The sequence below is a fragment of the Phascolarctos cinereus genome, unplaced genomic scaffold, assembly GCF_003287225.1.
Source record: "Phascolarctos cinereus isolate Bilbo 61053 unplaced genomic scaffold, phaCin_HiC Scaffold_9;HRSCAF=440, whole genome shotgun sequence".
Lineage (NCBI taxonomy): Eukaryota > Metazoa > Chordata > Mammalia > Diprotodontia > Phascolarctidae > Phascolarctos > Phascolarctos cinereus.
In genome coordinates this window covers 202,144,884-202,169,460 of record NW_027556402.1, presented here as the reverse complement: position 1 = coordinate 202,169,460, position 24,577 = coordinate 202,144,884, and the positions used below count along the sequence as shown (strand labels likewise).

Genomic DNA, 24,577 nt, shown 5'->3' with positions numbered 1-24,577 from the left:
ACTGCTGCCAGTACTAATAATGAAATTGGTCATTCTGTGGTCCTTTAAGAGGTGCAAAGCTCTTATCTCAGAGCTAGTCTTTATCTTTATTTTATGGATGAGGAAATGAGGCTCAGGGTAATTAAGTCATTTTCTCAGGGTCACACAGCTAGGAGAGATTTGAACATGAGTCTTCCTTACTCCATTTGTTCAATTGTTTTTAGTCGTGTCTGACTCTCCATGACCCCATTGGGGGTTTTCTTGGCAAAGATACTAGAGTGGCTTGCCATTTCCTTCTCCAGCTCATTTTATAGATAAGGAAACTGAGGCAAACAGAGTTAAGTGACTTGCCCAGGGTCAAACAGCTAATAAGTGTCTGAGGCCAGATTTGAGCTCATGAAGATGAGTCTTCCTGAATCCAGGCCTAGTGCTCTATCCACTGCTTCCCTAGTTACTCTCCTGACTCCATGTCTACATGCTATCACATGCCTAGGCATTTCAGAGCCTCCACAGTTTAGCTCTGTCCTGTCTTTCTAGTCCATTCTCCTAGTACTCTTTTTCATATACTGTACCCTCCACTTAAGCCAAAATGGGCTGCTCAAACACATCTCCCTTTCCCACCTTCTCATCTTTGTAATTTAATTGCAAACTCCTTTGTCCTTTTTTCTTCCTTGTAATCCTACTTATCCTATAAGGCTCAGCTTCCCTGATCCCCCTAGCAGGAAATGATCTCTCCCTTCTTTAAGTCCTCAGAGAAATTATTTCTATCACCCTGTGACCCTGATCACAGTGGGGAGAAGTTATAGAGACAGCTTTAAACTCCAAGTAAAAGAGAGAGATAGAGAAATCCTTACTCATGATAAACAGGTACCCCAGAGTAGAATGGATTAGTAGTAGTAGTTAACTCCTCATCTTCAAGTGGAGATTAGATGATCTCTATAATTTTTTGTCGAAAGGATGGATACCTGCTTAGATGTGGGTCAGACTAAAAGACCTCCTTTCTAGTTGTGTGATTCTATTTTGTTTAGGTTTGGCCTTTGGAAAATTTTGACCTTCATCTTAGGAAAACTTCCTTTTTTTTTTTTTTAAATACAACAGCTCACTCCACATTCCTCTAAGCCCTATCTTCTCCTAAGTCATTGTAAAGTACTCTAAATTCCCTCTGCCTTCTTCCTTGATCAAAAGTTGCTTTAGGATACAAAGTAGCTGCTAAATTTACTCAGATCAGAGTTACAAATAGCTGAGAATGAATGAATGAATGAGCATGTTAAGTGTTTACTATGTTCAAAAGCATAGGGAATACAAACAGAAAATTGCTGTCAAAGAGCTCATATTCTTTTTTCTTTTTTTGGGTGAGGAATTTGGGGTTAAGTGCCCAGGGTCACATAGCTAGTAAGTGCCAAATGTCTGGTCTGAGACTGGATTTGAACTCAGGTTCTCCTGACTCCTCATATTCTAACAGGGGGAAGTAACAAATACTATAGTTTTTTAGCAGCAAGTCAGATAGAAAGGCCTCCTGAACCTTAGGATACAGAAGGGACATTATATTTTCTTTTATGTCATTTCCATTGATAAAAACCATATCCATTTCTGAAGATGAATCATTTGATAGTATCAAGGACTTTGGTGTCGATAGCTTTCTTTTTCTGGATTTTCAGTAACTGTTTAATTACCGTTCCCAGGACAACTGGCATATCATTATTGCAAATAATAATAGCACTTATGCCCAAAGAGTTGTAAAACTGTGCATACCCTTTGATCCAGCAATACCACTGCTAGCACTATATCCCAAAGACATCCAAAAAATGGGAAAAGGACCTATTTGTATAAACATATTTGTAGGAGCTCTTTTTGTGGTGGCTAAGAATTGGAAATCAAAGGGATGCCCATCAACTGGGGAATGGCTAAACAAGCTGTGGTATATGATTGTGATGGAATATTATTGTGCTGTGAGAAATGACAAGCAGGAAGATCTCAGAAAATCTGGAAAGACTTACATGAACTGATGCATAGTGAAGTTATCAGAACCAGAAGAACGTTGTACCCAGTAACAGCAATATTGTTGGATGAAGAACTGTGAATGGCTTTGGCTATTCTCAGCAATACAATGATCTAAGAAAATTCCAAAGGACTAATGATGAAATGTGCTATCTACCTCCAGAAAAAGAAGTCATATTGATTGAATATGTACTGAAGCATGCTATTTTTCACTTTCTTTCTTTTTTTTCCCCTTTTATTTGAGTCTTCTTGTACAAAATGGCTAATATGGAAATGTTTTACATAATTGCACATGTATAACCTATATCTGATTGCTTACCATCTCAGGGAGGAGGGAGAGGGGAGGGAAGGAGGGATAGAATTTGAAACTCAAAACTTTAAATAAAAATGTTAAAAAATTAAAACAAATAATAGTACTAAAATTTAGCATATCAACCATACCTGGGATCAGAGATACCCGAGTTTGTGCCAGAAATACAAAATTAACTAGCTATATAACCTTGGTTCTGATTCTTCTTTACAACATGATTAATGTGGAAGTATGTTTAATATGATTGTACATGTACAGCCTATATCAGATTCCATGCCGTCTTGGGGAATATGAGTTCCTGAAGGGCAGGGATCATCTTGCTTGCTTGTATTTATTTATACAGTGCTTAGCACGGAGCCTGGCATATAATAAATGTTTTATTCATTCCTTCATTCATTCTTTTTACCAAAGAATATTGGGAGATATGTGGGCAGCTAGGTGGTACAGTGGATAGAATGCTGAGCCTGGAGTCAGGAAGTCTTATCTTCCTGAATTCAAATCCAGCCTCAGATACTACTAGCTGTGTGATCCTGGATAAGTCACTTAATTCTATTTGCCTCAGTTTTCCCATCTGCAGAATGAGCTGGAGAAGGAAATGGCAAACAACTCCAATGTCACGAGAAAGAAAAAAAAAAGAAAAATAAAGAGAAAATAGTATGCTTCGATCTTCATTCAGACTCCATAATTCTTTCTCTGGATGTGGATAGCATTTTCCATCTTTAGTCTTTTGGAATTGTCTTAGATCATTGCATTGCTGAGAAGAGCTAAGTCTATCAAAGGTGGTCATATGTTGCTATTACTGTGTACAGTGTTCTCCTAGTTCTGCTCACTTCACTCAGCATCAGTTTAGGTTTTCCTGAAATATGCCTGCTCATCATTTCTTATGGAATAATAGTATTCTATGACATTCACATACCACAACTTGTTCAGTCATTCCCTAACTGATGGGCATCCCCTCGATTTCCAGTTCTTGGCCACCACAAAAAGAGCTGCTGTAAATACTTTTGTACATGTGAGTCCTTTTCTCATTTTTATGATCTCTTTGGGATACAGACCTAGAAGTGGTATTGCTGGGTCAAAGTGTATGCCCAGTTTTATAGCCCTGTAGGCACAATTCCAAACTGCTCTGCAGAATGGCTGGATCAGTTTACAGCTCCACCAACACTGTATTGGTGTCCCAAGTTTCCCACGTCGTCTCCAATATTTGTCGTTTTCCTGTTTTGTCATGTTGGCCAATCTGATAGTTGTGATGTGGTACAGGAACTTATATTCTAATGGCTGAAGACAACATATAAAGGGGGACTGGGAAGGAAGGAAAGATGCTTACATGTAGTCAGTATGGAAATGCCTAGGAAGTGACATGGTAGCCTGGTTCTGGGCAGGGCAAGGTAAAAGTCCAGCTATCGAAGCCCAGGGTCCCCAGGGCAGAGTCTGGATTCTGATGAGGAGGCTGGCCAGAGGGCAGGTGGCATGGTTTGGCACCAGCAATGAATAGGAAGCTATGGGGTACTTAGAATCATAGACTAGAGACATGAGAGCAGTAAGGGACCTTAGAGTCATATCCCCTCATTTTAGAGATGAGGTCCCGTTGGGGGAAGTGACTTGCCCAGGGTCATGCAGCTAGAATGTGTATCTTGACCCTAAGTCTAGCATTTTCTGTACTGTATCATACTTCTTCCAGTGGTCTGTAATGTGTATGTATATAAACCTTATATGAAGATTGACTAAGCCATTCTCTTCTGTAAACTGGCCAGCAGGAGCTGCCCAAGTGGAGGGAACTTTAAATTCAAATTCCAGTGAAATTATCTTTGGAAGTACATCTATTAAGTTTCTGCAAAAACAAAATGAGTGAAGTTACAAGTCACGAGAGAAAGAGTTAACTGGGAGAAAAAATGTTTGCAGCAAGTTTCCCTACAAAAGATTTCATATCCAAGATATATAAAGAACTGATACAAATCTGTAAGGCTAAGAGCCATTCTTGGCAACAGATTGGATGGGGGGGGGTGTGAAAGAATGAGGAAGAGGCGTTGAGGATGATGCCTAGGTCGTGAGCCTGGGGGACTGGGAGGATGGTGATGCCTTCAGTAGTAATAGGGAAGTTAGGAAGGAGGGAGTGTTTGAGGGGAAAGACTTATGGATGGGGGAGAGGAGTAGTAATATCTGAAAATAATTATATACAAAGAAAAAAATCAATAAAACTTAAAACCAAAACTAGGTGAGGTTGAACCAGCTGCTCTCTGGGGTCTCTTTTAGCTCTAAATGCTGAGATCCATTTTCTACCTCTGACTGAAGTGACTGGGCTGGGATTCAAACTTAAGTCCTTTGACTCCAAATCCAGTATTCTATCCAACCCCATGTAGTAATAAATCAAGGTAAGCAAGCAAGCATTTATTAAGTTTCTGCACTGTGCTAATGCTGGCCTTTACCTTACATTTCTGTAGGACTTTATGGTCCATAGAGAGCTTTTCCCATGTTCACCCTATGAGGTAGGTAATAACCTCACATAGTAATCAGTCAATAATGCTTTCTCATTCATTTTCCTCATTTTCCAGATGAGGAGAGTGGCTCAGGTAAAGAGACTTATCCAAGATCACACAGTTAATACCCATCAAAGGCTTCAATTTGTTTCTTATCACTACAAGTCCAGAACTCCTTCTAGTAGCATCTCTGACCTAGCCAAGGCCTTTTGGCATTTAACACCATTCCATTTGTTTGAAAATGCCATAATCTCTCTTTCTTTAAGCCTCTCTAACCCTGGGAATATCTCTGCAGTGTCACCGATGGGAATCTTCGCTACAATTTTACCAACCTGGATAGATTTTTAGATCTTCTTTGGGAGAACCAGCTCATTCCAGGTAACATCAGGAAAAATTGTAGTTTTTCGAATTCCAATGAACTCTGAAAGAATTCTGAAATTAATGAATTCTAGTGAATTCTTTAGTCCCAGTAATAGAGAGAATTAGGACTCAAAGGGGAGATCTAAGCCTAGTTCTGGCTCTCTGCTTTCCTCTGTGGGATGGTATCACTTACCTCTCAGACACTTTCAGTGCCTTCTCCTTGCTTTCAAGATTAAATCCAAACTCCTTGCTCTGACATTCAAGGCCCTCCACAATCTAATCGGTCCTACTTTTCCAACCTTACTTTCTATGGCTTCCCTTACACAGATCCTCAGTTCTAGCTCACTGACTCTCCTTATTGTCCTCTGAACATACCAGGCTCTATCCACATCTCTGGACTTTTGCTTATACCATTCTTCCTGCTTCTAATGCCCTCTTCCCTCCTGTTGGCCTCCCTAAACCTTGCCTGTCTTTAGTGTAGGAATTCTAGGAGTCTTCCTTCCTCTTACAGATCTCTCCAGTTTCTGAGCTCATATGAATAAAGGATTGAAGTCAGCCAGACTGAGACCCTACTGGGCACTGCCTGCCTGCACTGGCCCTGATGGTCTGTCTTCCCCCTATTAGTGGGCCAGGCCGCTTGTTCCCATTTGGGAAAGTTTTCTTAAGGACACTGAAAAGTATTTTCATGTATTTAAGGGTTTGAGTTGATGGGGAGCCCATCTGGATACTTTACTGATTTTGAGGACAAGAAGCAGGTGTATGAATGGAGGAACCTGGTCACCCTATTGGCTACGAGATATATTGGTAAGTTTTGAAAGGCCTTGGTGTGGGTACCTTATAATCTTTTTTTTTTTAACTTAACTCTTGGGGCAGCTAGGTGGCTCAGTGAATAGAGCTCTGGCCTTGGAGTCAGGAGGACCTGAGTTCAAATCCAGCCTCAGACACTTAACAGTTACTAGCTGTGTGACCCAGGGCAAGTCACTTAACCCTGATCGCCTCACCAAACACACACACACACACACACACACACACACACACACACACACACACAGAAAAAACTGAACTGTTTAATTTTTTCCCAATTACATATAAAAACTATTTTTAAGCTTTGTTTTTTATAGTTTTGTGTTCCAAATTCTCTCCCACCCTCCCTCCTCTCCCCCATCATTAAAAAAATAAGCAGTTTGATAGTTATACATGTAGAAAGTATGGTAGGAATGGATTGTTCAAGTTTTATTGATGTTTTTGCTTTTACTACAAGGGAACCATTCCTCATAACAAGGGAAAATGGTGAAACTAAAGCAGCCATCCCCTTCCCTTGCTGCACTGATAGCAGCTTTGATAGCATTCCACATCTGCAGCCTGCCCTCTCTCATACCAATGGGGGAGGAAGCAGCCTCTCATTGTCTGATGTAAGAAGGTGGAGGTCATGGCACTAGGGCACTAAGTGTTAGCTTGCTTGTCGATTTTAACCTAGCAATGCCAGGAGACGAGGAAGGTTGGAGATAGTCAAGAGAGCCAAATCTCACAGTCAGACTGTGGGGTGGGGAAGACTCATCTGAACCCAGGAGGTTGGGAGAAAAACTTCGGACTCTTTGAAAGAAGTTCATAGAATTATTTTCAGGTACCCCCAGAACTCAAGCTAACAAAGTGACTTCATTCAGGTCCATTCTCTTCACTGTGGTCTCTTAATATTTCTTCTCTACTCTGACATTCCATGTTCTAAGGCTCTTCCCAGCTCTGATATTCCATGTTCTAAGGCCCCTCCCAGCTCTGACATTCCATGTTCTAAGGCCCCTCCCAGCTCTCATTTCATATTCTAAGATGTCTCCCAGCTGACGTTCTGTGTTCTATGTTCTAAGATCTTTCCTGGCTCTGACATCCTATGTTCTGTTTTTCAGAGTTTCAGGGTAGAGGATCTCCAGGGATAGTTAATAAATATTTAAAATTTACTTTGATAGTTATTCAATTTTCACATGCAAACAGATGGTGATTAACTTAGATCTGCTTGTTCTCAGAAGCTGGGGAATGACACACTGGTGCCCTCCAGGGAGAGCGGTTATGAAGTTGGCATGATATTTGGAGGTGTCATAGAATCACTTAGAATCACTGGGGATGGCAGCGTGTGGGATGAAATGTTCATCATCAGTTTCTCTCTGTGAAGCCTGAGCTGACAGTGGCCTTGACATCGCTCGTGGTCTCATTTGCAGAGAAGTATGGGGTAAGCCACGTCTCCAGATGGAATTTTGAAACGTGGAATGAACCAGATCATCACGACTTTGACAACGTGTCCATGACAATCCAAGGTATGCAGGCATTTTCTCAGATGGTGCAGGAATGGCTGGCAGAGGATGGGCAGGGTGCTTGCTCTGGGCACAAGAAGTGGACCTTCCTACCACTTGTGCAAATGCATTGAGTTTAATTACAGAGTTCTCAGTTCGGAAGGTTTGGGTTCTATTCCCAGCTCTGCCTCTGATTAACTGTGTGGCCTTGAGCAAGCCCCTTGCTTTCTCTGGACTTTAGTTTCCTACTCTATAAAATGAGAAGACTAGAATAGGTAGAATGGTCTCTCACTCTGCTTCTCTGACTCTGTGGTTTGCTCAGCTCTTTGCTAGACTTTATGAGGGAGATGACATAATGACTTCAAAGCCTTTTTACATGCATTGTATTATTACATCCTCACAATGGCCTCTGGAGGTCTGCAGGGTTATTAGCCCCATTTTACAGATGAGCAAGTTGAGGCAGCTATGTGGCATAGTGGATAAAGTGCCTCAGACACATAGTAGCTGTGTGACCCTGAATGAGTCACTTAACTTTTGTTTGTCTCAGTTTCCTCATCTGTAAAATGAGTTGGAGAAGGAAATGGCAAACCACTCCAGTGTCTCTGCCAAGAAAATCCCAAATGGGGTCATGAAGAGTCAGCATGACTGAGCAACAACAACAAGAATTTGAGGTTCAAGGGTTAAGTGACTTGCCCAGAGTTTAAGTAGATTGGCTGGGGAGTCTTACGACTCCCAGTCTAGCATTCTTTTACCATCATTCTCTACCTTTGGTCTCTGCTCTTAAAGATGGGAGTGGAGGGGTGGGAGGATGGGGCGGGGAGATACAAGACACATAACCATGAAATTACAGTGAGAGAAAAGTACAGATGAGTGGATGATTGGGAGCTAGAAAGTGTGGTGCAGACTATAAGGTCTATGGAAGAGATCAGTGTGGAATGGAGAAACCTGGGAAGGCTTCATGGACAGGGAAGATTCCTTGAAGGATAAGGATAATAATTTACTCACACAGCTTATAGAGACCAAATTGTTATTAGTGAATGTTTACTGAGCACAGTGTTTAAATGATTGGGTAAGTAAATGGATTAATGATTAAGTGAATAAATTAATGGATGAATGAATGAGTTAATGAAAGAATAAATGGGTAGGTGAATGAGGGGATGTTAGTGAGTGAGTGAATAAATGATCAGTAACTGAATAAGTTGGGCAGCTAGGTAGTGCACTGGATAGAGTTCAGCGCCTGAAGTTAGGAAGACTCATCTTCCTGAGTTCAAATCTGGCCTCAGACACTTACTAGCTGTATGACTCTGGGCAAATCACTTAATCCTGTTTGCCTCCGTTTCCTAATTTGTAAAATGAACTGGAGAAGGAAATGCCAAGAAAACACCAAATTGAGTCATGAAGAGTCAGACACCACTGAAAATGAGTGAATAGCAGCAGTAAAATGAATGAGTAGATCAGTGAATAACTGTAGCTTTTGGATATAGGCTTCTTGAACTATTATGATGCCTGCTCAGAAGGCCTAAGGAAAGCCAACGTAGGGCTGAAGTTTGGAGGTCCTGGTGACTCCTTCCATCCATTTCCAAAGTCCCCCATTTGCTGGAACCTACTCAGTCACTGCTACAATGGGACAAACTTTTTCACGGGTGAGAAAGGTGTGCGCCTGGATTATATCTCCTTACACAGGAAGGTGAGTCTCATATGGATCCCTCAGGGTTCTGAACTGGGAACCTAAAGAAATCATAAGATTTCTATCATCCTTTTACACCTTAATATGAGTTAGATTCTTGCCCTCCAGTGTATCTTTGCTTATGCTATCCTCTGTGACTGGAATGAACTGTCCACCCCCACACATCTTCATTTTTTTTTTTGTGAGGCAGTCAGGGCTAAGTGACTTGCCTAGGGTCACACAGCTAGTAAGTCTCAAGTGTCTGAGGCCAGATTTGAACTCAGGTCATCCTGACTCCAAGGCCGGGGCTCTGTCCACTGCACCACCTAACTTCCCCTATCTTTTAAAGTCACTTCCTTTCTTCAAGGCCCAGCTCAGGTAAGAGACCCCCTCAATGAAGTCCTTCCAGATCTCCCCAGCTTAAAATGACTTCATATCAAATTCACCATAACACTTTGCCTAAATGTCTCCTTTGGCCTTATTGTATAAATTTTGTATTTGTGGTGGGCTGGTGAGTAGGGCTGTCACTCCCTCTTACCCCAAGCCTTGTGTGGGTGGGTGAACAAGTCAAGCAGTGTTTATTAATCTTCTGCTATGTAGCAGACACTGTGCTAAGTTCTAGGGATTCAAAGGAATGCAACAAAAAGTTCCTGCCCTCCAGGAGTTTATAGTCTAATGGCTACTTCTGAGCTACTCTCTACAATCCTCCTTTGAAGGAATGGTTTCCTTTCTAACAAGGCAGAAGAAAACAGTGGGAAGGGAAGTGGCCAAGCCCCGCTCCCTCTTAAAGCTAGCTCCTTAGCCCATTACAGCTTTTGCACACACACACACACACACACACACACACACACACACACACACACACATACACACTCACAAGCTAAGATTTGGTGACTTATTTGGCTAAGTTTTCTCTCTACACTTAGAAGTTGTTTATATATGTACATACATGTGCGTATACACACACACACACACATATATATATGTGTATACACACACACACACACACACACACACACACACACACACACATGACCCAGTAATTCTCATTTGTTCACTCTGAGTCCTCAGGCGGAACTGGCCTGGTAAGCATACCAAGTTGCAAAATCTGTTTCTCTCTCATTCTGGGCGCTCCTCATTGTCTCTCTCTGCCAGTGATACATACGGGTTAACAATGCAGTGGTCAACCACACTGATAATATATAAAAACAGAAGAGAAAAAAAGAAAAAGCAGAAAAGCTAGAGAAACTCTCAGAAACAGATGCATGGCTCTAGGATGGCAGGGAAAGAAAGAAAGGGAAGGGAATAAACATTTTTTTTTTTTTTTGGTGAGGCAACCAGGGCTAAGTGACTTGCCCAGAGTCACACAGCTACTAAGTGTCAAGTGTCTGAGCCAGATTTGAGCTCAGGTCCTACTGACTCCAAGGCAGGAGCTCTATCCACTGCGCCACCTAGCCGCCCGGAATAAGCATTTCTTAAGCTCCCATTGTGTGCCAGGCTCTGTGGTAAGTGCTTTTCCAAGTGTCCCCTCCTTTAAGAGAATGGAAGAGAAAGAGAGGAATAAGAGAATCACCGACTCTGGTCTCAGATGCCCGAAAATGGTGCAGATATGTCTATTCCATGTTTCCTGTTCATGGTTTGATCACACAACCCCCATCCTGGAATCTGGCACTAAGAATTTCCTGGCCGGCAGGTTTCCATGAAATTCCCATAGGTACATCCCCTGGTTCACAGTACAGCTGCTAGAGGAGCTGGCTGCCTCTTCACACCTGCCAAGGTGCTGGCACTCTCTAGCCTGGATGATGTTTCCCCACAGCTTCAGCTGTTCCCACCGTCCCTTAGGATGGGAGGGGCTGACTTGTGAGAGTCTGGGTTTAGCAGGCATCCATATCTCCTTGGTAACCCAAAGGATGCTACACATGTCTTTCTCTTCTCTTAGACTGTAAATTTTTTGAGGGCAGGAATGGCCAGTGGGCACAACCCCTTGAACAGAGGAGGCACTAAATGGTGTCTGGTGAAGTGAATGAGGGGGATAAGGAGCGACCAACCCCCTGGTCAATGCCTCAGTGGTCTGATAACTTAACTTGGGATTCTTTCAGGGTGGGGGCAGCTCTATTTACATCCTAGAGCAGGAAAAGGAAGTAGCCCAGCAGATCCAGAGCCTTTTCCCCAATTTCACCCATGTCCCCATTTATAATGACGAGGCTGACCCGCTGGTGGGCTGGTCCCAGCCCCAGATTTGGAGAGCAGATGTGACATATGCAGCGATGGTTGTGAAGGTAAGTTCCCCTCTGCCTTCCAGGCTTTCTGTCTTTGTTGAACCAAGATACTTCTCTAAAGCATTTCATGGATGTATATGCTTGTTCACTTCAATGTGGCCGACATTGAGTGCTGAAAAATCCAGGTGAAAAGTACAAAGAAGGTGAGAGGGGCAGGAAGAGAAGCAGAGTTGAGGGAGAGACAGAGAGGAGGGGGAGAGGGAAGAGGAGAGAGAGAGAGAAAGAAAGAAAGAATCAAGAATTTATTAAGCATCTACTATGTGCCAGGCACTGGGCTAAGTGTTTTATAAATATCTGATTTGATCCCCACAACGATCCTGGGAGGTAGTTGCTATTATGATCACTATTTCACAATTGAGGAAACTGAGGCAGGAAGAAGTGAAGTGACTTAGGACACACAACTAGAAGTGTCTGAGACCAGATCTAAGCTTATCTTCTTGACTCCAGGCCCAGCACTCTAACCACTGGGCCACTTGGGTGCTCCAAGGTTGAAGGGGAGAAAGAGGGAGAGGAGAGGGAAAGTGGACATACACACACACACACACACACGCACAGAGACAAAGGCAGAGAGACAGAGTGATAGAGAGAGAGAAAGAGAGAGAATAGGAAAGAGTGAGAAGGGAGAACAAGATATAGCAAAAAGAGACAGAGAAGTGACACTGGCCAAGAGGTGACAGAGAAAGAAAGAAACTGGAAAAGTTTCTGGGCTAAGAATCAGGAGACCCAGGATCTGTCCTGGTTCTGACACTAACTAATATGACCTTGGGGAAGTTTTTTTCCCTCTCTCTGAGCCTCAGTTTCCCCCACTTTAAAATAAAGGGACTAGATTAAGTGCTCTCTGAAGTCTCTTCCAGCTCAGATGCTCTGTGACTCTCTGGGGCTCGAGAAGGGGCATAGAATCAGCTACTGGTGGGGCACCTAGTGGTGAGTGGGGAGTTCCATCTGTTCCAGGCTACCCCTCCTTCTAGGTCATAGCCCAGCATCAGACCCTGTTGCTGTCACAGCCCAACAACACCCTGAACTATACCCTGCTGAGCAATGATAATGCCTTCCTGAGCTACCACCCACACTACTTTACCCAGAGGACACTGACTGCCCGCTTCCAGATGAACAACACAAAGCCACCCCATGTGCACCTAGTCCGAAAGCCCGTGCTCACTGCCATGGGGCTGCTGGCCCTGCTGGGTAAGGTCCATTGAACCCTGCAGATCCTGGGCAGGAGACTCCCCAGTGCTGGCCCCACTCTCTCCTGCCCATCTGTCCGTTTCCCTCTGGCATCCTTCTGCCCCTTGGCCCCTACCATCATCATTGTCTATCATTGCTTCAGGCTCTTCTTTTTCTTGGTCTTTCTCCCTTCTCTCATCCCCTCCATCTCATATCTGTCTCTTCCTCAACTCTGATTCTCTCCCTCTCTGTCTCTTCCCCTTTGTCTTTCCTGCTCCTTGCCTTCTCTCTCCCTTTTCTCTTTCTTTCCCTTTCTGTCTCCCTCTTTCCTTATCTCTTTTTTTGTCTTTTTCCTTTCTCATCTCTCCTGTCTTCGTCCTCACTTCTCTGCCTTTCTCAATTTTCTCTCCTTTTGTTTCTGTCTGTCTTCCTCTCTCTCTGTCTCTGTCTCTCATATACATTCTTTATTTCTCTTCCCCTACCCTCTGTCTCCCCCCCATCTCTTTTGTTTTTCCTTGCCCCTCTCTTTCCCTCTCCATCTCTGCTGGGGGCTGAATAGACTCTCCTTGGAGTAGGTGTAGGGAGTGAAAGAGGATCTAGCATGGACCATGCTTAGCCTAAAGGAATGAAATTCTGAATGTGGAGAGAATCATGGGAGGAATGGCTTTCCTGGGGCTCCTCTCTTCACACCCTGTTGATAGGTAGCCTCTTCCATACACTGAAGCAGGAACCAAGCCAGTACTAACACAAGTGTTGGTCTGGTGTCCTGGACTTACAGGTGAAAACCAGTTGTGGTCAAAGGCTCACTGTGATGGGCTACTGGTGGACAGCAATCACACAGTGGGAGTACTGGCCACCTCCCACTGGCCTGAGGAGGCGTCTTCACCAGACAGCTGGCAGGCCACCGTGCTGGTGTATGCCAGTGATGACAATCGGACATCTGCCAACCTCAGTACTGTCACCATCCAGCTCAACACATCCCACCAGCTACAGGTGAGAACCTGGGGCCAGAAGGGACTTGGGTGAGCTTCAAACCCCACTTTTGTCCTTCTCTCTCTTTCTGTTCAAGAAACTTCTGTAGGTCCCCATGACATGTGGGACAAAGCCAGGGTGCCTTTGTCTGACACTCAAGTAAGTGTTGTGGCATATTAGAAAGATCCCCGGCTGGCTTCTAGTCCCAGCTGTGACATTTCTTAGTCATGTGACACTGGGCAAGTCATTTGCCATCTTTGGACCTCAGTTTCTTTAAAATGAGGATGATCCTTTTACTGCCTGCTTTATAGGTCTGTGGTGCAAAAGCACTTTGTCAAATGTATAGTAATATGGACATGAGAACAATTCCTAGGATTATTTAAGGCTCTCCTACCTTCAGCCTCATGGGACTTCTATCTCTAGCTCTAGTCTATGAGTCTGTAACTCTACCCCATCCCACCCTGACTACCATATGAACCTTCTCCTCCAGTTTAACTAGTCTCATCACTGCTTCTCACATAAACCTATCCTCTTCTCTAAATCCCATTCATCCTTCAGGGCCTTCTCAAAGCCCCACCAATTTGCGCTGTCTGCCTCTCATTGCTTCAGCCCCCAGTGACAGCTAGTGCATTCTCTCTCTCTCTCTGTCTCTCTGTCTGTCTGTCTCTCTGTCTGTCTCTCTGTCTGTCTCTCCGTCTCCCTCTGTTTCTCTCTCTGTCTCTGTCTGTCTCTCTGTCTCTCTGTGTCTCTGTGTCTTTCTCTCTTTCTCTCTCTATCTCTCTGTCTCTCTGTCTCTGTCTGTCTGTCTCTGTCTGTCTCTCCCCTCCCTACCCCAGACTGCTTACAGCAATTTGAGGCATACAATCATGTTGTTGTTTAGGTGTTTCGGTCGTGTCTGACTCTTCATGACCTCATTTGAGGTTTTCTTGGCAGATACTGGAGTGGTTTGCCATTTCCTTCTCCTGCTCATTTTACACATGAGGAAATGGAGGCACACAGAGTTAAGTGTCTTGCCCAGGGTCACACAGCTAATAAATGTGTGAGGCCAGATTTGAGCTCAGGAAGATGAGTCTTCCTGACTCTAGGACCAGAACTCTATCCACTTCCCCCTCAGAAGGCATCTATTCCAACCCAAATCTGTTTGGTTTTTTTTTTTTGAGGTAATTGGGGTTAAGTGACTTGCCCAGAGTCACACAGCTAGTGAGTATCATGTGTCTGAGGCCAGATTTGAACTCAGGTCCTCCTGACTTCAAGTCTGGAGCTCTATCCATTGTGCCACCTAGTTTCACCTCTCCAACCGAAATCTGAAGCAAGACTTTCAACACCATTCCTAATGAGAAGACATCCACACAGCCATCTGAAAGCTCACTGATGGGAGGCTACCTCTGGAGGCAGCTCATTGACTTGTGGGAAGCTCAAATTGTGGGGAAGTTTTTTTCTTACCACCAACTGAAATCTGCCTTCTTGCATCTTCTGCCCCACTGCTCCTAGTTCTGCCCTCTGAGATCCAACAGAGCTAGTCTGAGCTCTCTTCCACATAGAGGCCTTCAGATACTCAGAGGCAGGGACTGCACCTTCTCCAGAATTCTTGGAACCCCCTTGGCCCCATCCGTTTACCTTGCCACCCTACCCTCGAGCTGTGACCCTACCCTCGAGCTGTGACTCACCTTCTACCCAACTCAGCTTCTCCTGTTTTTGAATCTTCTGGGATCCATTTCTCTGCCTCTCTCCAGACCTTGTCTACATGACCTATTATATGGATAATAATCTCACCAGCCCTTATCTGGAATGGAAGAAACTTGGATCACCTGTCTTTCCCACCATAAAGCAATTTCAGCAGATGAGAGAGACTGAGGTATGGCCAGAGAGATTGGGTGGGGGGGGGGGAGGGGCGTGGAGAAAACAGAACTGGATGTTGAGAAGAGATGAGGCAAGAGCGTGGGAATGAGAAATGGCAAAAGGGAGAAGAGGAGGCCAGAACAATATTGGAAAAGACAGGGCAAAGGCTCATGGGTGAGGGATGGCAGGAGGGACACGAGGCACTCAGGGATCAAGTGAAGGTCATGAAGGTCCAAGAGAGAAGAGGGGCTAGACCCCAGGTCTGGGGGAGATGGTCAAAGAGATGAAGGATTTATATTTGTCCTTGCTCAGCGAAATGAGTCATAGCATTAGAGCCTGGAGATGTGGATTCTAGTCTCTTCTCTCTGGGCCTCAGTTTCCCTCTCTGTAAAATGAAAGGGTTACATATTTCCTAAAGGCCCTTTCACTTCTGACATCCCACAGTCCTGTTCCATGCTTCTAAGTAGTTGGAAATGCCATCCAGTTCTGTGTGAGGGGGTTGTTTAATTCCTATAGCCAGCTTCTGATATCGTGTTGTATTTCTTTAGGACGCTGTAGCCACAGGCCCATTTCCATTTCCTGAAAATGGCCAGCTGACCCTAAAGCAGGAGCTTTCAATACCCTCAATCCTTCTCCTTCATGTGTGTTCGAGGCCGCAGCTGCCCCCAAACCAGGTACAACACTGGGGTTCCCTGCCCAAAGACAAAGGCACAAAGCCCTACCTAAAGCCTCTTCTAGGCAGCCATTAGGGTCTTAGCACATCCCACTGTACAGCAAATACAAGAGTCTGAGGACCTGGATTCAAATTCCAGTTCAACTACAAGAAACTGAAGTGGCCAGGCAACTCTCTTAAAATACCAGCCACCTCAGAAAAGGGAGCCCCTAAGAAATTGGGGGCCCTGGGGAGCAGTGTGGACAAAGGCCCAGTGGTGAGAATAAGCCAAGTGGGGAAGAATAAGGGAAAGAAAATGGGAGGAAGCAGGCCTTTCTGAAGCTGAGGGACCTTTTTAGTAGTGAAGTTTGAAAAAGGGTCAGATTTAAGGGTAAATGGGATAGCTTCCATTTTGGATTTATATTGAGATCCTAATGGGCCATTCATATGGAGATGTCCAGCAGACATCTCAAGCTAAAGGCCTGGAGTTCAGGCAAGAGATGGGACTAGAAATGTAGATTTGGGCATCATCTGAATGCAGATGTTCGTTGATCATCTTCATCATTGATGAAGGGAGAGAATATTAAAAAAGAGTTAATATGAGGGCATGGGATGGAACCTTGGCAAAAAATCCCATTTATCAAGACTGAAAAATGGGTGATGGTCCAGTGAGGTAGACTGACAAGGAGCTATCAACACATAGGGAGGAGGAGAATGAGAAGACAGCAGTGTCATGGAAACCAGAGGGAGTCTATCTAAGAGAGAAGGGGGCGGTGGACAGTGTTGAAAGCAGAAGAAATGTGAAGAAGCATGAGGACTGAGAAACTGGGATCATGGACGTCCTTGCAAAGGGCGGTTTCAGTCGAATGGTGGGGTCAGAAGGCAGATTTCAAAGGGTCAAGGAGAGTGGATAATGATGAGGAAGGAGACACAGTGACTAAGAAGTTGGCTGTGAAAAGAGAAAAAAAATAGGGTGATACCTGGAAAGAATGGCAGGATCAAGCAAGGTTTATTTTGAAATGTTTATTATTTATTTATCTTTAGCATTCTTTTCTTTTGAAAATTTGAGTTCCAAATACTCTCTCTCCTTCCCACCCTGAGAAGGTGAGCAATAGTAATTGTGCATGTGAAATCATGCAAAACATATTTTCATATTAACCATATTTTTTTTAAAAAAATCAAGAATAAAGAAAGTGAGAAAATGATATTTCAATCTGCACTCAGAGTTCATCAGTTCTTTCTCTGGAGGTGAAGAGCATTTTTTTCATCATTGAATCCTTTGGAACGATCTCAGATCATTATATGGATCAGAGTAGCCAAGTTAAGTAAGGTTTTGTTTGTTTGTTTGTTTGTTTTTTGGTGAGGCAATTGGGTGACTTGCCCAGAGTCACACAGCTAGTAAGTGTTATGTGTCTGAAGTTGGATTTGAACTCAGGTCCTCTTGACTCCACAGCTGGTGCTCTATCCACTGCGCTACCTAGCTGACCCCTCAAGTAAGGTTTTTAAGAGAAGGGGAGATCTGGGCATTTCTGTCAGCAGCAGGAAGTCTACCCTCTAGGCAGGGAGATCTAAAGTCTCTTGACCCTTCAGATCCAAATGCAGTGGTCTCTCCAGGGAACTGGGACTCACTGCTGGTGAGCTGGCTCCATTCACACTGACGAGGATTTCTCTCTCACCTTCCCCCTGGATAGGTGAATGGTGTCCGAATCTTGCCTGTCACAAGAGGGCAGATCACGCTGCTCTGGGATGATAGCTGCGTGAACTCAAAGTATGTATACACGGTCATGTAAACCCCCTTAGGAATGTGGGATCTCAGAGCTGGGAGGGACCCTAACAGTCTTGGAGTTCAAATACCTTAATTTTACTGATGAGGAAATTAAAGCCCAGTGTTACTGACTTACTATGCTACTATAAACACACTCTTTAGATGGGGAGGGGAGGCAGCTCAAAGAGAAAATTCTCTGAGAGGATATATACATTGGCTTCTATTTTTTCTTTCATCATGGGACCATAGAATGTCAGAGCTAGGAGGGTTCTTAGAGATCACATCTTTCAACCTGCTCTTTTTTACAAAGGAGGAAACTGAGGCACAGAGAAGGTAAGGGGCTTGGCCAAGGTCACACAGCTGGTTAGTGGCAAAGCCAAGAGTATTACCCCCATTGCTGTTTCTGTAGAAAATTTGTATTTCACAAAGTAATTTCCTCACAACAGCCCTGTGAAATGAGCAGTCTCAAGCAGTACCATTATCCCTATTTTACAGATGAGAAAACTGAGGCTTATAAGCAAGAAAATAGCCTGGGGTTACAGAGCCAAAAAAATGTTGAGAGAGGACCCACTCAGAGGTTGTGTCAGAGCAACACCGAGAGCTGATTGTTAAATTTTCAGCGTGAGCATTTATGCCTTGGAAATTGGCAAATGCTACAAACAGGCCTGGAGTTATTGTTTTGTTGACTATATGGACTTAAGAAAGTGAGGAAGAAAACATTAATAACGCAAATTAAATTTAAAAGTATGTTATACTTCATTTTTTTTTCAGAGAGCCAGTTGCTAAAAGATTTGCCATCACACCCCTGAGCCAAACTCCTATTTCTTGGCTCCTGGTCTAGGGCTTTTTCTTCTAGAGGCATCAGTGGACATAGATTTGGATTGGAAACCAAGGAGACATAGATTCAAGTCCCAATTCTGACACTCAGTAGACTGCCAAGTCATAGGATTGTCCAATAGACTGGGCAAGTATATTTCAGACTTTAGACTTCTGGAAGGCTTATGGAATTGCAGAGCTGAAAGGGACCTTAGAGATTATTTGGCTTGATCACCCTTCCACCTTTAAGATGGGGAATTAGAGCCCCAGGGAAGAAAAGTGTCCTGTTGAAAATCGTGCGGCTATTAAGTATCAAGAGCTGTGAGCCCCTCCTCCATCACTCTTTATACACGGTTTCTCTGTGTGCCCACAGTGAATCACCGTTGGCATTTCCTCCACCGGCTACCCTTCAGTTCCCCAGTCCACTTAAGTTAGCCTGCCTGCAGCTGTACCTGGTCCCTACAACCCGACAGAATTGGCCCGCCTCCAACCTGCGCTCCCTCCAGGCCCAAGGCCCCAGTGACCTTTTTTTCTCCCGTTTATACTGGCTCAGAGACCAAAAGTGAGTCCCTGGATTTCCAAGCTAAGACTCCTTCCATTATACGACACTGCCTCCTTCTGTCCTATTGCAAGGTCAGTCACTGGAGTAATATCCAGTAATTTTGAGAGGGAGGGAAGGTGACTTTGGGGAGAACATTCATATTGGAAGTGACGACTGAGCTGAGCCTTGACTGAAGCTGCAAAAGCTGAATCAGACATGAGAAGGGGGAGTTTTTCAGTGTTTCAGGTAGGCAATGGGACGTCACATATAGGGGAATTCAGGTAGGCCAATCTGACTGGAATAAGAGTATGTGAGGGGAAGTAATGTGAAATTAGTCTAAAAGTTCAACTGTACAGTCTGTGTCTCAGAGTGAGGGGATTGAATTATGCTCCAGTTCTCACCTTCTTCCCTTGATTGGCCCCTTACTTTGGGCTGTGACTCAGTAGAATTGGCTGTCAGCCCTAGTCCATGAAGCCATGGACTGGATCTTCATCCTGACCCTGATCTTAGTCCTAACCTTGATATGCTACCAAGTGCTACACTACTGAATCTAGCCAAAAGGCTGCACTTGAGGACCTAGAGGGCCAGAGTTCAAGGTTACAGGTTCCCCACCCCTGCGACCTAATCCTGACCCTAATCTTGACCCAAAACCCAAAGGACAAAACTCATAGAAATAACAAAAAATTGTGGAGAGATGAATTTGGGCTCTATGATACTTCCTTGCTCAAAAGACTTCTGTGGCTCCCTACTGCCTCAAGAATAAAATATAAAGTCGCCGTCTTGGCATGTGCATTTCGTTGTGGTCTGACTTAAGCTTGTCTTTCCAGATCTATTTACACATTCTTCCCTTCCGTACACATCTCATTCCAACCATATTGGCTGACGTATTATTGTCTCCTATATATGACATTCCATCTCTCACCTTAATGTCTTTGCCCGTGCCTGAGATTTGTGTCGTCCTTGCCAACCCTTAGAATAACCTTAGCTTTTTCCCAGTTGCTGCTTAGGTTCTGCCACATAACTACAGAAAGCCTTTTTTCTTATGCTCCTGGTTGTTAATGTTGAGCCCTCTCCCGCAGTTGTATCGTATTTCTTTATCCTTTTAAATGTTATATTCCCCCAGACTATCATAAGCTCTTTGAGGGCAGATTCTATTTTTGGTTCATGTTTGTATCTCATGAGCTGAGTGTGGTGCCTCGCACAGAGTAGGTACTTTTAAAATGTTTACTGAATTAGGTTGAATGAGAAAACTTTCTAACAATGAGGGATGTTCAAAAGTAGAGTGGGCTGAAGAGATGACAGGTCCCCATCATGGAAGGTATTTGAAAAGAGGCTGTATGTTTGCTTGTTGGGATCCATTGTTGCCCCAAGAAGGGATTCTTGGTCAGATATGTGATGTACTCTGAGGCAGTTAGATAGCACAGTGGATAGAGTACAGGGCCTGCCTGGACTCAGAAAGATTAATCTTCCAAAGTTCAAATCTAGCTGCAGACACTTATATGACCCTTGACAAGTCACTTCACCCTGTTTGCCTCAATTTCCTCATCTGAAAAGGAAATGGCCAACCATTCCAGCCAGTTATTTTTGACCAGAAAACCCGAAATGGCATCACCAAGAGTCAGACATGACTGATAAACCACTGAACAAATGGTCTTAGGTGTCTTCCAACTTTGAGACTCTAAGCCTGACTCAAACTGGAGGGTCTCGAGGCCCATAGTTATTCTCCCTTTGTTCCCCCACAGGTGTCTGAGAACATATGAAGTTGAATTCTCCCAACATGGATATATTTACAGAGGGATCAACAGGAAGGAGTCAACTTTCAACCTTTTTGTCTTTGCTCCAGGTAAGGGCCCAAAGCCCTGGGATGCTTACTTCTCCTTCCCCTCACACCATCTGCAGCCCAACCTTGTTATCCCTTCCCAGGCTGTTCCCTTTGGCCTCCCCTCCTTTCTCCCAAGACTTCTCACCCCCACCCCTAGCCTCTCTTTCCCTGAGATTTTCACAGCCATAGCGTCAAACTCCTTTCATTCCTATACAGACGATGCCAATGTCACTGGCTTCTACCGGCTCCGTGCTGTGGATTACTGGGGCCGCCCAGGCCTGTTCTCCATCCCTGTTTACTACAAAGAGGCAGCTGCATGAGGTGGGCAATGATCTAGTGAGACAACCCTCCAGTGGAGACCTGCATAGGCTGGGGATCCTGGGATTGATGCTCCTTGAAGGGAGATACCCATGGTGCCAAGGACTTAAAGTGAACCTAAATTCAGAGGACCCAGGCTAGAGTGCTAGCTTTAATCCTTTACAGCTGTGTGAGCTTGGGCACATCTCCTTAGGCTTCAGTTTTCTCATCTATAAAGTAGGGACAATAATATTTTCACAACTGGCCTCATGAAGTAGTTTTCAGGAAAGGGCTTTGTCAATCTCACAATTAATATTCTATCAGCCATTCAGTAGAGATGCTCTTGGGGCCAGGCCTGTGACGGTGGTCCCTCCACACTGTAGGGCTAACACAGCAGTACCAGACCTGGCCTCCCTGCTCTTTTCTTCCTTGAGGGTCTGATGGAAAGACATCCAGAAACTTGCTTCCTAGCAATCATCGTAATAATCATTATCATCAGAACTTCTGTTTCTGTGGCCCTGTAACATTGGCAAAACACTTTCCCTATAACAGTCATAAGAGGTGGGTGGTACGAGGATTATTATATTGATTTACAGATGAGGGAACTGAAGCCAAGAGATGAGGGGCTTTGTCCAAGGTAAAGGGCCTCAGTGAGCGTCACAGCCAGGATTTGAACCCTTTTGGGGAATGACTGGAGTGGACAAACTGTGGTATGTGAAAGTAAAGGAAGATTCATCTTCCACTACATGGATGGATATAAAGAATTCTAGAGAAATGTGAAACAACTTGTATGAACCCATGCAGAGCAAAGTAGGCAGAATCAGGGGAGCACTCTACCCAATGACTACAAAAATATGAAGGAAAATGGCATTGAAGAGCAGTTCAGGTCTGATTAATTGCATTAATCAAAGTTGGTCTTGGAGAACTGATGATGAATGCTCCTCCCTCCTCTTGGCACTGTGCATGGGGGACCTTGTATGTAGGCTGTGCTGCTTGGCTTTGTCATAAGGGGAGATTCAATAAGGGGGGCATTTAAGGGGAAATGACTGGTGTAAACATAAAAGGGAACAATATAACTTTGAAAACTTGTTTTTAAAAGCAGGGTTGTGTGAGTATACACAGGAGAGGTAAGAAGCAGTCAGATGAGAAAACAGGAACACATGTGGACATCTATGTTGTCCAAACCCCAGGAATCACAGCTGAGCCCTGATGCTTTCAGAGCCTAGGCAAGAGACTTCGATATTCTTCAATCTGGGGTCAGCTAGATGACGAGTGGATAGAGCACCGACCCTGGAGTCAAGAGAACCTGAGTTCAAATCCGGCCTTGGACACCTACTAGCTGTTCGACCCTGGGCAAGGCACTTCACCTCAATTGTCTCTTAAAAAAAAATATCCTTCAACCTGCCCCCCAGAAATTCCCAGGAAGACTTCTAGAGGACAGCACCATAACCTAAACATTTACCGTAAGGGTGGTGTTCTTAAAATTACTATGTCCCTTGGGAATGAAAGGGGATTAAAGAGGAATTAGACTGTAATTCCTCTGGAGATATGGGAGATTGCACTCATTTTGTGTGAGTACAGAGAATGCTCTTACTGATTGATTCCCATCATCATTATTTATATTGTTTCATGTCTTGATTAAATGCTTTTACTATATTTATGTCTTTTGTATAACCTGGCAATAGAGAATAGGTTGGATGGGGGCTCAGGCTGTGAATAGTGTGACTGAATACCCCAAATAGCCAAATAACCTGGGCAATAGCAAGGGATGCTATGATTCATATTCTAGTATGTTTATGTCTTATCCCACTACTAGACTGTGACCTCTATGAGGTCAGGGACCATGTGCCATCTAAACTTTATTATTGTCTTGCCAGATTTAGTCAGAGGGATAGGTTGGTCATAGCCTTTCAACTGGAAAATATTGTGCCCTTATTTTATAGATGAGAAAACTAAAGCTTCCAAAGGAAAAGTGACTTGGCCGTGGCCATGTCTTCTGACTTCCAATCCAAGGCTCTTTCTACTCCATCACGCTGATAAAGCAATGATGATAGAGATAACCAGTTCTGACTGCATTAGCTATTATTACTTCAGGTTACTTTCTTCATCTGTTTCCTGATCTTATTAAAGTAAGTGTGTGTGTGTGTGTGTGTGTGTGTGTGTGTGTGTGTGTGTGTGTGTGTGTGTGTGTGCAAGTATATCATCTGGGGATCAGGGCACATAGCCCTATTGTTCTGAAGTGTATCCTTTGCTATCCCTGGAGAAGCCCCTCTTTTAATATCTGAACCAATCTGATGATTCCCCAATTGCTCTGTTTCCATACTGTTGGGAAGACTGACGAGACAGAGTGGAGTGTACCTAGTCCCTAGTTTGAAAGGGAAGAATTGGGGAGATAGTGGGACAGAAGGAGGTAATGTCAAGAGCCCTGGGCGCAGAAGACCTGGGTTAAGTTTCAACTCTGACATTAACTTGCTGTGCAATTGGGGGTAAGTCCTTTTCTCTCTCTGATCCTCAGTTTCATCAACTCTAAAATGGGGAGAGGGGTTAGACTAAATGACCTCTAAGCATCTCTCACCTCTGACCCTGAGTATCTGTCTGTGTGCCCATGCTGACAGGATAAGGGAGAATGTCTGATGGAAGCAGCAAGAAGAATACCCTTCCCATGTAGATGAAGGTACCTAGGGGGAAATGCCCAAGACAGGAGGTTTTGAGCCTCGTAGAGGTGACTGAGCTATGGTCATGAGAAGGCAGCAGCTGCTGCCAGCAGCTCTAGTGAGGGTAGCAGCCTCTATCCTACCCTGAGGCATCCTATAGCAACAGAGAAAAGCAGAGAGGGCCTGAATCTTTGGGCCAGTGTTCTCTAAACTGGGCCTTCTGTCGGTCCTATGTTGGCCATTTGCAGGAGAAAGAGCAGCCAGTAAGGCTTTCTGGGTGGTTTTCCTTTTATGTCTGTTGCTCTGATGCCCTTGTGCTGTGAGTCTGTTATTCTAATGTCACACTTGTGCTGTGAATTACCCAAGGTCTTGTATGCAGAGAACACTTGAAGCCCTGGGCAGAATGAGGATGTCCCAAGGTCAGTGACAGCTGAACCCTAACGGCCCCTTTGGGGCCCATTCCTGTTTTCTTGGGTGTGCTTGGGTCAGAGCTCAAAAGACCTTGATGGAGGGAGTGGGATGGGGGAGAGAAATACCTGCTGCAGAGAGTGGAGGGCTCATGATGGTGGGATATTGGGGAGAAATGTCTTTGCTGGGATGAGGAGGGCAGACCCAGGGCTGAGAGGTTGACCTTGGAGGAGAGAGGCCCCTAACACCAAGATGAAAGGAAAAGGTCTTCATGGGCAGGGACACACACACACACA

At 44.3% G+C, this 24,577-nt stretch overlaps 1 protein-coding gene across 1 annotated transcript in view; it reads left to right on the top strand.

Moving 5' to 3' along the window:
• Positions 1-22,875, top strand: part of IDUA (alpha-L-iduronidase) — a 72,819-nt gene extending 49,944 nt beyond the window's left edge. Inside the window, 14 exon segments of the mRNA XM_021005289.2 lie at positions 5,060-5,142; positions 5,821-5,928; positions 7,335-7,430; positions 8,891-9,093; positions 11,172-11,351; positions 12,320-12,536; positions 13,294-13,488; positions 13,491-13,508; positions 15,221-15,342; positions 15,875-16,000; positions 17,670-17,746; positions 20,843-20,943; positions 21,139-21,243; positions 22,322-22,875. Of these exon segments, the coding sequence (XP_020860948.1) occupies positions 5,060-5,142; positions 5,821-5,928; positions 7,335-7,430; positions 8,891-9,093; positions 11,172-11,351; positions 12,320-12,536; positions 13,294-13,488; positions 13,491-13,508; positions 15,221-15,342; positions 15,875-16,000; positions 17,670-17,746; positions 20,843-20,943; positions 21,139-21,242 (1,630 nt within the window). The 3' untranslated portion in view covers position 21,243; positions 22,322-22,875.
• Positions 22,876-24,577: the final 1,702 nt, after the last annotated feature.